The following is a 14,582-nucleotide window of genomic DNA, read 5'->3' as shown; positions in this document are numbered from 1 at the left end:
ATTCCTAAACTGTTGGAACCAAACCTCCCAAAATCAATCCCAACTGTCCTTTTGTGGTCATAAACCTTGTGTCAAAATTTCATAGATTTCTATTCACTTAAACTAAAGTTATAGTGCGAAAACCAAGAAAATGCTTAGTTGGGCCCTTTTTGGCCCCTAATTTCTAAAATGTTGGGACCAAAACTCCCAAAATCAATCCCAACCTTCCTTTTGTGGTCATAAACTTTGTGTTAAAATTTCATTGATTTCTATTCACTTTTACTAAAATTAGAGTGCGAAAACTAAAAGTATTCGGACGATGACGACGACGACGCCAACGTGATAGCAATATACGACCAAAAAATTAAAATTTTTGCGGTCGTATAAAAATCTATAAATAGACACAGACTTTTTAAAATCACTGAAACAAGTAATTGGAGAAGATCACTTCAATAAGTGTTTATAACTTTTTCTTGATATTTTTCTCACAAGCTTGATTTTTTTATTGGTAAAAAGACAAGAATTCCATTGAAAAAACAACTATGTACATTTAGAAATTGTCTTTTGCTTGATAAGCCTGTCAATTTTTACAATTTCTTGTAGATCAGGACATAACCTTGAAGTGTATCATTTAAACTCTAAAGAAAACCAATCAGGTTACCTAATGTTGTTGACCTTTGTCTGATAGTCAGAGTAGTTAATGTATATTTGATTACAGAACAATTCCCAAGGGTACTTTTAAAAGCTTTAGCGCACTAACTTACTGCCCAAGCGCACTGGTGAAGTTAATATCCATAGAAAAAGGGATAATTAATCTATGTAGGAAAATTATAGAAAAGTTTGTGAAAATATGGAAAATCAATGAAATTAGCATTTGAAGATCAAAGGAAACACCAAAATCACTTAAATAGGTGATAACTGAATATATCAAATCACTGAAATAGGTGATAATGAAATCGCTTGTTTAAGTAGCACCCCTGACTGATATATATCAACATCCTAGTAAATGTGTCATGTATTTAAATATCCTAAACTATAGACTCAAAATAGCCTGTATCCCTAGCATGGAATTTTCTCATATTGTCTTATTTATTTTTTTTTTTTTTCAAAAAGATAGCTTGCATTTGGATGATTGACCTGGAAATAATTTTTACTTGTGTAGGTTTTCTCTATTTTACTCTTTTAGTTGAGCAACAGGGGCCATATTTGTTTATCAATTAAAATCCTTTGATAAATCAAAGAGCAGATTGCTCTGAGGGATACGATTGCCATTGTTTTCATTGATACATGTATTCGTATTATTTTCCAAAATAATTCAACTGCACGTGTAAAATACTCGTAAAATGTAATTTATGTAATCTAAATAGTTATTTAACTTTAAAAATAGCCAATCCTTGATATAAGTATATGAACAATGTACTTATTGTGTTTTATTTTTGATCTATCAATTCCAAGTTGACTTTCCTCAGCAGTCACTGAGAGTGAGAGAAGGTATTTCACTTCGTACCTTATCACCTATTTTCCTACGTGAAGTCTAGGTGGAACCCCCATTCCTAACTCTTTAAATATTTAATTTCCTTTGGGTCAGTGGGCATGACTCCTTTCCATACACATTCCTCTGTTTAAATTGCGAACGGTTCTAATCTAATACGACGTCTATCGACAGAACGAGTTAATTTTTTTTGATGTATCGTCGTTTAACGAGATTTACTTACGGAAGGGAGACAACTCGAAGTAATAATATGGAAGACTCCATTTTGGCTGAAGGGGTGTTCTAGTTGCACCTTTACCTTGTGGACTACATTTATTTTAATTTAAATGATGCATATGATTTAAAATTTACAACAACAATAACCCTCAATAGCAGACAGGCATAGAAAGGATCTCGTGAGTTTCAAATTAATCAATGGAGTGGGGAATCCAGAGCAACCATTCAATCTGATACCCCTTCAAGTCAAGAAAACTATATGCATGCGCATAATTACCTAAACAAACCCTAGATTTGTGATTTGTAGCTAGGACGTATACTAAATGTTAATTAAACGACCTCCATTTCTTTATGGAAGTACAATATCAAATATCAGTTTCACAATGGTGACATATATGAAAACTCCACTTCAGTTCTTATATGAAAGAAATAGATTTATCGATCGGAATTCAGAGAACTCTCACATGTTATCAAAACTGGGGAATTCCCTCTGACGTGTTTCTAAATTTATAAAAACACTTAATATAAATACTGCTTAATTCTGATTTTCCGTGTTGTTAAAAACACGCATACAAATCAAGGGAAATATCAAACATGAAGATTATGAGAAGAACATTATAGGACAGTTGTTACAATTCAATCCTTTTGTTTTTTTATACCATTTAAAGCAACACAATCTCAAGAATCTGAGATGTTCCTTGATGTTTAGAATAAAACGGTTGACATGAGGGCATGGCCCTGACTAAATGGTATAAGTCTACAGATTGCTTAAAAGAAATCGTATCCCAAAAATTATTAAACTAAATTCCATAATTAACATTAAGTTAAGAATTGGTAACATAATGGAGAGTATTCTCAGCAGAGAAGACTGCTGGACTGCTGACATATATGTTTTCTTATAATTTAATAAGAATGTTTGTATGAGTTAATGATGAAGAACTAAATTTAATATTCATTTAAAGCTTATGTGTTATGTTTAATTTTGTGTATGATGGCCACACTAGAGGGTAATGGATGTTTTATAAGCGACAATGGCTTTGCCCTGTGAAGGTCACTTACCTTAGTAAACATTGGTTTGCCATGATGTGTTACCATAGTAGCATGGTCACAGTCTAAGGTGATTGATGTATTATGAAATGATTCTTTAGTATGCTTCAATATGTAGTAGAGATCTGTCACTCCTCCCTCAAATATACTTCTGAAATACCGAGGTATCAGTGTTCTTCCAATCGCTGTAATAGAAATATCACAATTATTATACATACCCTTAGTCGAATATAATCTAAATATACCAGGAGTCAATTACACAAAAGTACTAACTACTTTGACTGATTGTTAGTATACAGAATTGTTCATGACTTACTATAAATCTTGATCGTAAGTTTTTTTGTTAAACTGACTCTTTTGTTTTACAGTGTCATTTACGGGCCTTTAATAGCCAACTATGCAGTATGGGCTTTGCTCATTGTTGAAAGAACCACATGTCCTTTTCTATATCCAGATAATAAAGATTTTCCATGAGTCCTGCTCCAGTTATTTATACATAATGTAAAGTACACTTGCTGTACAAGTTAGAGACAGAGTTTTTCATTTACTTAAGGAGAAAACCTAACATTGAAAATTGGTATTTAACTAAAAGTCATTAAAGCATGAGCAGAGAGCAGAACCTAGAAATAGCCATCAAACTGAGAAGTACTGATAGAAATGCAACTTTAAAGAAAATATCATTAACCTTTCACAAGTATTTCCTATCAAACTGACTTAAACAGAAAACTTAACAATTATTGCGGTCTCCGACATAAAAGCAATACCGTCACCGATATAACCATATAGACTAAAATCTGTAGGGATTTCAGAGAAATTCATTGGGTACACTTATACAGGTGAACATCATTCAAGCACTATCCTATTTCCATATTAAGAAAACCATGAACTATTGGACAAACCCCTACTATAACATATATATGTACAAATGTTTATTTATCAGTTCTTGTCAAACTGAACATGTGTATAAAGTTGTATATCAATGTGACCACAAACTACTCTAAACCTAAACTTTAACTGAAGACATGCATGTGTAACGGTTTAATTCTTCCTCTGTGATATTTTATCCTGAGGATAATTTGTCCCGGTAATTTTTTCCCAGGCATGGTATTGCACAGGTTGATTTTTTCCAGAGGAGTGAATATATATCTGTGTTATGCGGATAGTATGTACCGGTATATATTTGCCGTACTATATTTCACAGAACCGTGTGAAATAGAGTCCCATTAACTACTATGTAAGTTACTCACAATCAATATATACCTGACTATAATTATAAAATGTTTCACAAAGGTAGACCAAATTTGCATAATTTATCAAAGGGAGGTAATTATGAGCAATTTATATTTTAAAGATACTAATATAATATATTTCTGAATCTATTTTATAGTGAAATTTTTCCTTGAATCTTGTTTTTTTTATATATTCCATTTATATAAAAAAATGACTTACAACTTGTTTTAATAAGACAGATAACATTTCACAGGTAAAAACTATCCAGTTGTTAAACATGCTTTTGTTCCAATATATTGTTATGCTATGATTTATCTGATTTCCATATAATCAACAGCTACATCTCTGTCCCCAGACAAAACTATTTATATAGTTAAAAATATCATCATAATCAAATTCTTCTGTTACTGTTAACAGTAGTAATGCAACTATATTTCTACCTTACTTTTAAATTTATATTTGTATTGAGATCTGAAAACAACTCACTTTTACATGTATTTCACTAACCTTATTTAATCATGATATATATTATTTTCACAATTACGACCTTTGAAATTACTTTTGGTTTTTCTTCCCTATGTTTCATGATAATTTTCTTTTTAAAAGGATGATATTGACTTGAATATTTCAGGAAATTTTTTCAAGGATAATTTGTGAAATTATTTCCCATTATAAGACATTTTTTTTTAACAATTTCGCTTTATTTCAAATACACTATTATTATTTCATAGTATTTTTAAAGGATAAGTTTTTTCTAATAACTATTCAATAAGTTAACTACCCAGATAGAATTTCACGGCAAAGGAAAAAATATCCCAGGGAAATATTTTCCTCCGGATAAAAAAATAACAACAACTACTGTGACATTTTTTCCTCCCGATCAAATTTCACCCGGATATAATTTTGCTTTACACATGCATGCATTACATTCCTCAATTATCGTAGGACAGGCATACCAATACAACCCATAGAAAGATCATACTAACTGTAACGTTTAGGTCCATCTTCTAAATAAAATGACAAGGTCATACTGGCGTCATCTTCAAAGAATTCTGTGGCAAACGATTCCCACCATAAGATATCACTCTCCTGAAAAATAAGGAATATACAGTCAAAACTTATCAAACCAGTGGTATGCCATTAAACATGGTGGCAAACCACACATTCACTAGATGCCATCATGATAATCGCATTACCACTACCAGTTAAATAAATAAGTTTATAACCATACATATCTGTACTGAGTGTCTTTTTGTTGGGAAGAACAAGTACCCGGGCATGTCTTCTCAGTGTTTTTGTTAGATGTATTTTCTATTTGTATCTAACTGATGAGATAATATAAAAAAGAAGATGTGGTATGATTGCCAATGAGACAACTATCCACAAGAGACCAAAATGACAGCTATAAAAGGCCCCGATATGACAATGTAAAACAATTCAAAGGAGAAAACTAATTTTCAACTGATTTTTATAGTTCGTTTATATGTTGTACTGTTACACCACTGTCCACGTTGGGGGAGGGTTGGGATCCTGCTAATTCGAAACATGTTAAACCATGCCACATTCTGTATGAATAAACCTGTTTTTTGTCTGTAATTCAGTGGTTGTTCACAGTTGTTTGTTGCTGTGTTACCATACTTAATTGTTTTTCAATATTTTTTTGTACATCACTTAGGCCGCTAGTTTTCTCATACATATTCAATGTAAAATATAATTTAACAGCTGCCACAGGATTAAAATAGAAATTTAAATGAAAAGGTCATGAAGGTAGGGACTGCGTGTCTTGCTTAAAATCCATTTTAAAACATATAATACATCAAACCTTTTCAACATAATAAAATCACTTTAGGCCAAAAAAATAAACATCCTAATTTTACAGGAAAATGTATGACATATTTGATGTCCCCCAGTCCACAATGGTCTAAATGCAGAATCAAGGTCTTTGAACAAAGTTAACGAAAAAATTATTTTGTAAAACAAACAATCTCAGAACACATTAAGGTTGTTACTATTTTTACATTTTCTTTCTGTTTATCACTTGATACATGGATCAGAAATAGATGGGTGTTGTAAATATGATATGAATAACAATAGGATACACACATATAAAGTAAGCTTAATGACAAGCTTTGTTTAAATCCTATGTGAAGGAAATAAATAAGTTAACAGGAAATAACTAGTAACAAATTTATCTTTGAAACATAATGTGACTTATACAGGCAGCAAAATTAAATCAATCAAAATGCTGCATAGTTTAGGCAGAACAGCAAAGATCCTTTCAAATTCTTTAGCAGTAAATTATGAGAGTTTGAAGTTGCAAGGTAATAATTGGTAGACATGTCCATAAATAGAAAGAAAGAATGTCAAATAAAATCTACCATCCTGCAGATTATGAATTTTTCTAATGCATGACATTTTATAAATTTGAAAAACCTAGGATTCCCTTAATTAGCACTTATTATATAATCTCATGATAAAATTTGAGAGAATAGTGTAAAGTGTAAACTGTGGTCTCAGTATGTACAATACCCCTACAGAGCCTCAGTAAATAATACACTGTATATGGTATCAAGTTACCTTGATCAAATTTAATGTATTTCCTTCAGCATCTTGTCTTATATAATTAATTGTACACAACACCTTAAAACAAAACAACTTCTTTGTTGTTATATAGATAGTGAAAATATATGTATATAATATCCCTTAGTTAATAATACAATTGTAGATACTCAGGTGTATTACATAATACATGTATTACTAAGCTTCAAAATTGCCAGAGATTATCTTCAAATGAAGATTGGCCATGGGATTTACATCTTGTAAAAAACCTCAGATATGAAAACAAGTATGTATGTATTTCAATGAGACAGCTACCAAACATTGTCTGTACACATTATTTTAACTATGAGGCCAAACTCTGACAATTGAATCTCTAGATCAATGGTTTTATGAATAAAATAAGATGTGGCAAATAAGTAAATGAGACAGCAACTCAACACTATGAAGTCAGCTTTAATTTCTTTTACCATCAACCCCCCCTCCCCCCCCCAAAAAAAAAGAAAGAAAAAAGACAACCCTCCCCTTATTTTTCAAATAATATCACTTTCTAGCTTATTTTCAACCAATTTTACTTTATAGATTATATAATTTTGGGAAATAGGTTAATGCTCAACAGCAACTTCTGTTGAAATACATGTATGTACATGTCACATGTGAATTGCACATCAAATTAAAAATTTATTTTCTTTGGCAAAGAAATATTCTTTAATGAGAATCCAAATTATTAATTATAAGATGTCAGTAACACTTTTTATGCAAGTTTTTTTTCCCTTGTGGATGTGTTTTGAGTAAGTTTAGCGCATGGGATTTGGTATGGACACTTGTCAATTGTTGAACACCTTGAAATTTTTAGTGAATTATTTTGTGTTGATGAATCTCATTAAATTGTACACAACAATTCCTTTTATTCAAATCAGAAATCAATTGCATAAATTCAGAACTATGATTTTTTGTTGTAAACAGAACAAAAGAAAATCCTAAAAAGATCATTCCTTACATTTTCATGTCCAGTCTCATTTAATTTGAATTATGCAGTAATTTAGGCAAGGTGAGATGTAAAATATTACTGACTCACACTAACATGGTTCAAAATATCATCCTTTTGAAAGAAATGAATGAAATACTAAAAATGTTAGTCACTTAATTAAGCATGAAATGTAACTGTAAGGCAAGATAACCGCAAATGTTGTTGATTTTCAGTGCAACTATTTCATTCATAGAAATAACATTCATAGCAGTGAAACATAGCTTTCTGAAGAAAAAAACCCAGGCTCAAACTAAAAACTTAAATAGCCAAATCAGGTTCTAAGAATAATTGCTAAGAAAAATACCATGTAAACACTGTAAAACAGTCCAAGTAATGGCACCCTAATTAACTAGCTATATATATAGTTTCACAAACTAGGAACCAATTTACCTCAAAAAAAGCGAATTGTTTAAAATCATTTTAGCACATAAATTTAAAAGCCAATTAAAAACGATGACAAATTTTTGTTGCTTGTCATAATAAATCATATAATGTGCTGAAACAAGCAGAGAAGGTAATAATTATAATGTAACATAACAGGAAACATGGCCTGGTTTCCTGTTGTTATCTGGTAACCTTTCATCATACTTCACATAACTTTATTTTATTTAAAAATATGTTAAGTTCATTCACTAAATGCAAATACACAATACACTTATGTTTAACTTGTTGAATATTTGAATGCAAATACTATATTCGAAATGAAAAAAAAAAGGTCTTATTAAAACAAATGATATTTCATAATCTTTTATCAAAATCAAATTCCTATTACTACATTTAGTCAAAAATACAGAAAGCAAAACAAAAAATAGTCCCTTCAAAGCTATCAATTCCTTAATGACTGACATCAAGTCAGGAACCATATATATCAGTGAATAGTCCACAACAACTAACCAGACCTTATCTTCAACCAAAGAATCCATCATAAGTAGTTGGTAGGTCCACTATAATTAACAGGATATCATTTTGTGGTTAAAAGTCCATTAAAATTTACAGGACCTCATAAATATTAAAAAGTTCATTGTAACTGACAAGACCTCATTTCCTGTAAGTAGTACTTAATAAATATAACAGGACCTCATTTATCAGTAAATAGTCAAAGGTCCACTGTAGCAGTTGACAGGACAGTAAATAGTCCCTAATATATAACTGGACCTCATTTATCAGCAAATAGTCCACTACAGCAGTTGACAGGACCGTGGTTTACTTCATTACCAAATAGTTCGTTTCTATGTATATTGGCATTTGTTTTGTTGAACTTCAGTGTTTCTGTTTTTTAGTTGTTTTCCTATTATACATGTGTTATAGTTGATGTGTTTCCCTTGGTTTTAGTTTGTTACCCAGATTTGTTTTCTTTCAATAAATTCATGACTTTTGAACAGCAGTATACTACGTTGTACTGTTGCCTTTATCTAATATTTCCAAATTATTTTCCAAATTAAATCTTAATAATAAATGGTTCACTACAGCTGCTGACTTCATGTTTTTTACAGTAAAATACCTACATGTACATTGTATTACAAATGTATATTTGATAGGGCCTTATAAAGTGCAGTAAATAGTCAATTATAACAAACAGGGCCTTTTTCTGGCAGCAAATAGTCCATTTTAAAATTGGTCATGTTCCCCATGCCTGATGGCTTAATAAGACTAACAATTCTAAATTTTCTAGTCAAAAAAGATAATTATTATCAATTTTATAGTGTGTAACTGAAAATTCTCAGTAAATAACATCTCTGCCGGATCTTAATTTTCTCTATAAAAGTCTTCCTCGAATGATTTTTCATTGTTCAACAAACATAAAATTGGACTAATCACATATACAAAAGTAACACTTAAATCTTATCTTCAAAGCATGCACAAATGAGTGGCAGACCAATGCAATGTTTTGAAAAAAGACTCAATTCGTTAGTCACAGAAAGCCAAAATTTGGTTTGAACTTTTAAATACTTATTCCTTGAAAAGCATTTCAAACAAAGGATCACTTTCTCTACCATTGGAGTCGCCCAGTTCATTTTTCACTGCTTCTGAATGAGACCCTTCTCCTTAGAAGTCACAGAATGTTACTTACTAGAAATAAATCCAGCTTACCTCACTTCGTTGTTGTAGTCTTTTATTCAGCTCATGAATCCTATAGTCTGGCTGTCCCATGTACGGAGTATGTCTCCTATATAACATAGAAAATGGTGACAAATAAAAAGGATCATAGTTTAAACAATTCATTGTATGTACATCGTCAAAAAAACCACTTTCCCACGTAAATATCAATTATCTGTAGTATCTTCCTCTCGCATGTGTGTAGTATAATTTAATCAGGACACCAGGTGCCCCACTATAAAACAATAAGTGTTGTTAGGGGGTGTCCATAGGAAATTGTCCTACTTTATCTAACTCAGGACCTAAATCATCTTACATTTCCTTAGAGGCACAAGATGGGGACAATAGTATAATTTCTTGGTCGTTAACACCATTTGATATATAATCTAAATATGGGAAATTTTAAAATGATTTTCCCCTGTTTTTTATACATGAACTTTTTTGTAATGTTAATATATTATAACAGTTAATTAAATAATGAAACAAATTAACACTTCTTGTGTTTATAATTCTTTTTTTTTTGAAGATTATTTTACAAGAAATAAATTAAGCTGATGTTATATGGTAAAACATAAGGTAATTATGACATTATGATAATACAATACAAAAGAATATGATTTTATTTCCAAACCAAAATTCATGTACATTGTATAGTGATCTTCCTGTTTTGTATAAAAGAGATTCCTAGGAATAAACTAAAATTGGAACAAAAAGGGGGGCTAGATTTCAAGTACAAAGACGGGGAATAAAGATATAATAATTTTAAAATTTAATGACACTTGTGCACAATTAGATTGAAAATATTTCAGGATACACAAATTTATAGCTAACTTTTAGTGAAAGGGGCCTTGGATTATGAATTGAAATCTGAAAACATTTAGTATTTATCTGTGTAATGGCCATGAATAAACCATGACCTGTGAATTCTTTATATATATATATATATATATATATATATATAAATCCTGACAAGATATACAGGAATTTTTTATAAAGTTTTATTTCCAGCTTGTATGTTATTCAAAGGTACATTACGCAAGGCCACATGTTTATTCTTTAAGAATTGTATTCCAATATTTAGTCCCCTTGATGTTAGTCATGGTTAATTTACAGACAGATTTCTATTTGAAAATAAAAGTACTCTAATCAAGTGTTAACAAAATCATTGAAAGAAGCTCCACAGGAGGTTCTTCTATTCAGGACACATATTTGTGCAAATAAATACTTATACATGTAAAAAGAAATGTTAAAATATGGAACAGTGGTGTATCCTGAAATTTTCATAAGTGGGGGCTCTCTGACTGACTGAGAGGGGGCCTGCTGTGGTCATGCTTCAATGATTCCCTATATAATTAACCATTTTTTTTTCCAGTCAAAGGGGAGGGGAGGACCCCTGGCCCCTCAAAATCTGCCTCTGAGGAAAAGATTTTTTGCAAAATGTGGTAAAATTCTATAGGAATTAAAATAAACAACATTGACTCTAGAAAACTTTTAAAACACAGTGTAAAATGTACATGGAAATAATAGGAAACATGTACTTGTTGCAATATGATTTAAAAAAAGTACAGCAGTTACTTTGAAATTTTTTTCTATTAAATAGAAAAAAATTTCAAAGTAACTGCTGTACTTTTTTTTAAATCATATACTGACACACCTAAATATTAATACTATAATGGAATGTTCAATGACATACCAAAACAAAATGGGAAGTTTATAAAACAAGGAGATGTACAAGATGAGAAGGGCTAACTAAGAAATCAGGATAGTTAAGGATCCTAGTAATATTTTGATACATCATGTTTTGTCACATTTTTAAATACACTAAAATTATACAATGAGGTATATATGTAAATGGTAAGTACATTTGTACTTCTAAAGGTCATTTGACCACATATATATATAAGGAGTGAATATTCTTGACCATGTTAAAATATAGGACCACAGTTTATTACTATTATTGTATTTGACTTGGACATATTTGTCTTCCAAATATTTTATATAAATATATATGTCAAAGTGTGTTATATATAACAAAAATGGATTCAGGTGGGGGCATAGACAGTGTATGTAACCACCCTGACCCTCTTAAAGGCCATTCCCTCACCCTCCTCAATAGAGAATCCCTCTCCACAACTTTAATCTGAATAATTTTTCATTATTTAAATCTTTCACCAATGGAGAGTTATCCAGAGGAAATAATGTACAATTACAAAAATAAAGAATGGAAATAGGGAATCTATGATTGGGTTGGATAAAAACCGCAATTTTTATATGTGTGCATGTAAAACTAATTTCGTTGTAATAGGGTCTAAAAACACCACAAACAACATTTTCCGAAAAGACCAAAAAAGTGAAAAAGTATATTTAACAAAACGCATTTGACTAACATGTCAAACAACTGATGTTCTTAAACCCTGCTGACTGCCATTGGCGATTGCCTAATAAATTGATCACAAGATGTAACAAAATGGATCTTAATATTAATTTATTACAAAACAGAAAACAATAAACTTTCGGCAAAGATGTCATACCACAAACATGAGGTGCAAAAATTTGTAAACCCGATCCCAGTTTTGACAATAAATGTCTCTACAGTGATATTAGGGATTGAAAACGGTATTTGGAAGGCCATGTAATTTACCACAATTTAGGAAAGACTCTTGAATTTTAAAGAGTCAAAACAGGATGAACGGATCATATAAACCAGAGGGAAAATATGATACAAGCCCAAACGAAAAAATATAAACAAGTCTATAATTAATAGAAATGAAGGCTTGAGAGCAAATACATTGCAATTTCCAATATAATTAATATATCCAAAGGGGTATAACTCTTTTGATTTTTTTGGATCCGTCACTGATTTACGAACTTGTGATAGACATTGCTTATAGAAGCGTTTCATAAAAATCTGTCAAGAACTGTACACATGAGAGCACAAACAACTTCTGATGGACAGCATTTCTAAGTTGCAGGGGCTACAATAGGTTACTTATAAGGGTATGTAACTAATAAAACCATTCAATAATGTCATAGCGAGTAGGTCCCTATATATATGATACATATAAATTGATAGTTTGATGTACAACCATACTATATCAGATTAGCCTCCCTTGATTTTTGCTAACTTGAATATTCTATTACCATCAAGTTCTTGCAATAACAAAACAAAAGAATGTTAAAATACCCCAGTATCAAGTTTAGGAACTTTTGTAGAACATTTGGGTTGAAATACATAGAGATAGATTTGAAATTAATTATTGCAATTCATCAAAACTATTGGCACATGTAGCAATTCAGAAGTTTTATCTTTTGGTTACTGGAATATGCATGATTTTCAAAACATATAAAGGGTTCATTATCACTGAACCAGTATATATTTGTTTAGGGGCCAGCTGAAGGACGCCTCCGGGTGCGAGAATTTCTCATTGCATTGAAGACCTGTTGGTGACCTTCTGCTGTTGTCTGCTCTATGGTCGGGTTGTTGTCTCTTTGGCACATTCCCCATTTCCATTCTCAATTTTATTTGAATCATTTTGGTTTTTTTCCCCCAGAAATGAAAACATTGCATTTAGCTCTGAGATAATACTAAAAAAATTTAATGTAAAAAGTATACAATGGGAGATAACTCAAAATTCTCATATACATGTACAACAATTACAAAATTCAAATTAATAGCAAAATCAAAGATAATTTTTTTATTTATACTTAAAAAAAAAAGTTATAATTATGAGGGTTCACAAGAGTTTCATGTTGTACACGTATTGGTGAATAATTTGGGATCTGAATTTCTGATATCAATGGAATAAGATAAACGGTACCAATTTTCCTGCACCAGATGCGCATTTCGACAATACATGTCACTTCAGTGATGCTCGTGGCCAAAATATTTGAAATCCAAAGCTTATATAAAAGATGAAGAGCTATAATCCAAAAGGTCCAAAAAGTATAGCCAAATCTGTGAAAGAATCAGAGCTTTGCATGAGGGAGATACATTCCTTAATTTATAATAATTTCTAACATTTTGTAACAGCAAATTTTAATAACACAAAAAAATCTGTATTTTCATGCCAGTACCGAAGTACAGGCTACTGGGCTGGTGATACCCTCGGGGACTAACAGTCCACCAGCAGAGGCATATATAGCATAGCAAAAAACATAATGCATTAGAGATGACAAAAATGTACAAAATTAAAATAAAATTCTGTAAAATTCTAACAATGCTTTTGGCGCATTAAAGTTACTTCAAAACTTGACATACCAAAGAAACATCAAAAACTGAAGGTTTTTCGGATGTGTTAACTCTCCAAATTCAGAAAAAATATTGCATTAAAACGAAGTTTTGAGGTAGGTGTTGTTTCATTGTCTATCTATTGCATTATTTGCACATTTACTTATTTCAGCAAGTCAACATGGCAGTTCCTTAGTTATGAAATTTCAACAGTCAGTGGATTTAGCAGTAGCTTACAAGAAAAAAAAGTTAATCAAAAATGGCAAATGTTGAAGTTGAGAATCAAAGGAATTAAAACACATTTTTTCTGGCATTTATTAAGAAATAATTTGTGCAAGTTATAGATTTATCATATTTGTCTAGCTTTATATACATTTAACAGGGGGTAAAATAGAACTATCACAAACACAGCATATCCAACCTCACTTCAGTTTTTAATGACCATATTTGTCCTTTTAGAATTGAAATAATCCATGGAAGCCATAGATTTGTTGTAAATTTACACATGGTCTGAGCCGTGATACTCGTTAATTTTATCCCTCACTAATGCTCAGGATAAAATTTGAATATCACTGTCAAGGCCATGTTTAACTTTCAAACAAATCTATGGCTTCCATTGATTATTTCTAAAATAAATCTCAGTTCAACATGTTCACAAACACAAACAATATCTTAAATAAATGGAGACTGTGTCCCCATGGAAACAG

At 31.0% G+C, this 14,582-nt stretch overlaps 1 protein-coding gene across 2 annotated transcripts in view; it reads right to left on the bottom strand.

The window, feature by feature from the left end:
- The window catches only part of LOC143073429 (LIM domain-binding protein 2-like), a 38,932-nt gene that overhangs the window by 14,792 nt on the left and 9,558 nt on the right, over window positions 1-14,582 (bottom strand). For both annotated transcript variants that reach the window (XM_076248974.1, XM_076248975.1), the window contains exons 3-5: window positions 9,642-9,717; window positions 4,951-5,053; window positions 2,747-2,919 (exon numbers count right to left, since the gene is read on the bottom strand). In XM_076248974.1, the coding sequence (XP_076105089.1) occupies window positions 2,747-2,919; window positions 4,951-5,053; window positions 9,642-9,717 (352 nt within the window). The remainder of the gene's footprint in view (window positions 1-2,746; window positions 2,920-4,950; window positions 5,054-9,641; window positions 9,718-14,582) is intronic.

Source organism: Mytilus galloprovincialis, chromosome 4 (genome assembly GCF_965363235.1).
Source record: "Mytilus galloprovincialis chromosome 4, xbMytGall1.hap1.1, whole genome shotgun sequence".
Taxonomy (NCBI): Eukaryota; Metazoa; Mollusca; class Bivalvia; order Mytilida; family Mytilidae; genus Mytilus; species Mytilus galloprovincialis.
This window is presented reverse-complemented; position numbering and strand designations above follow the sequence as displayed.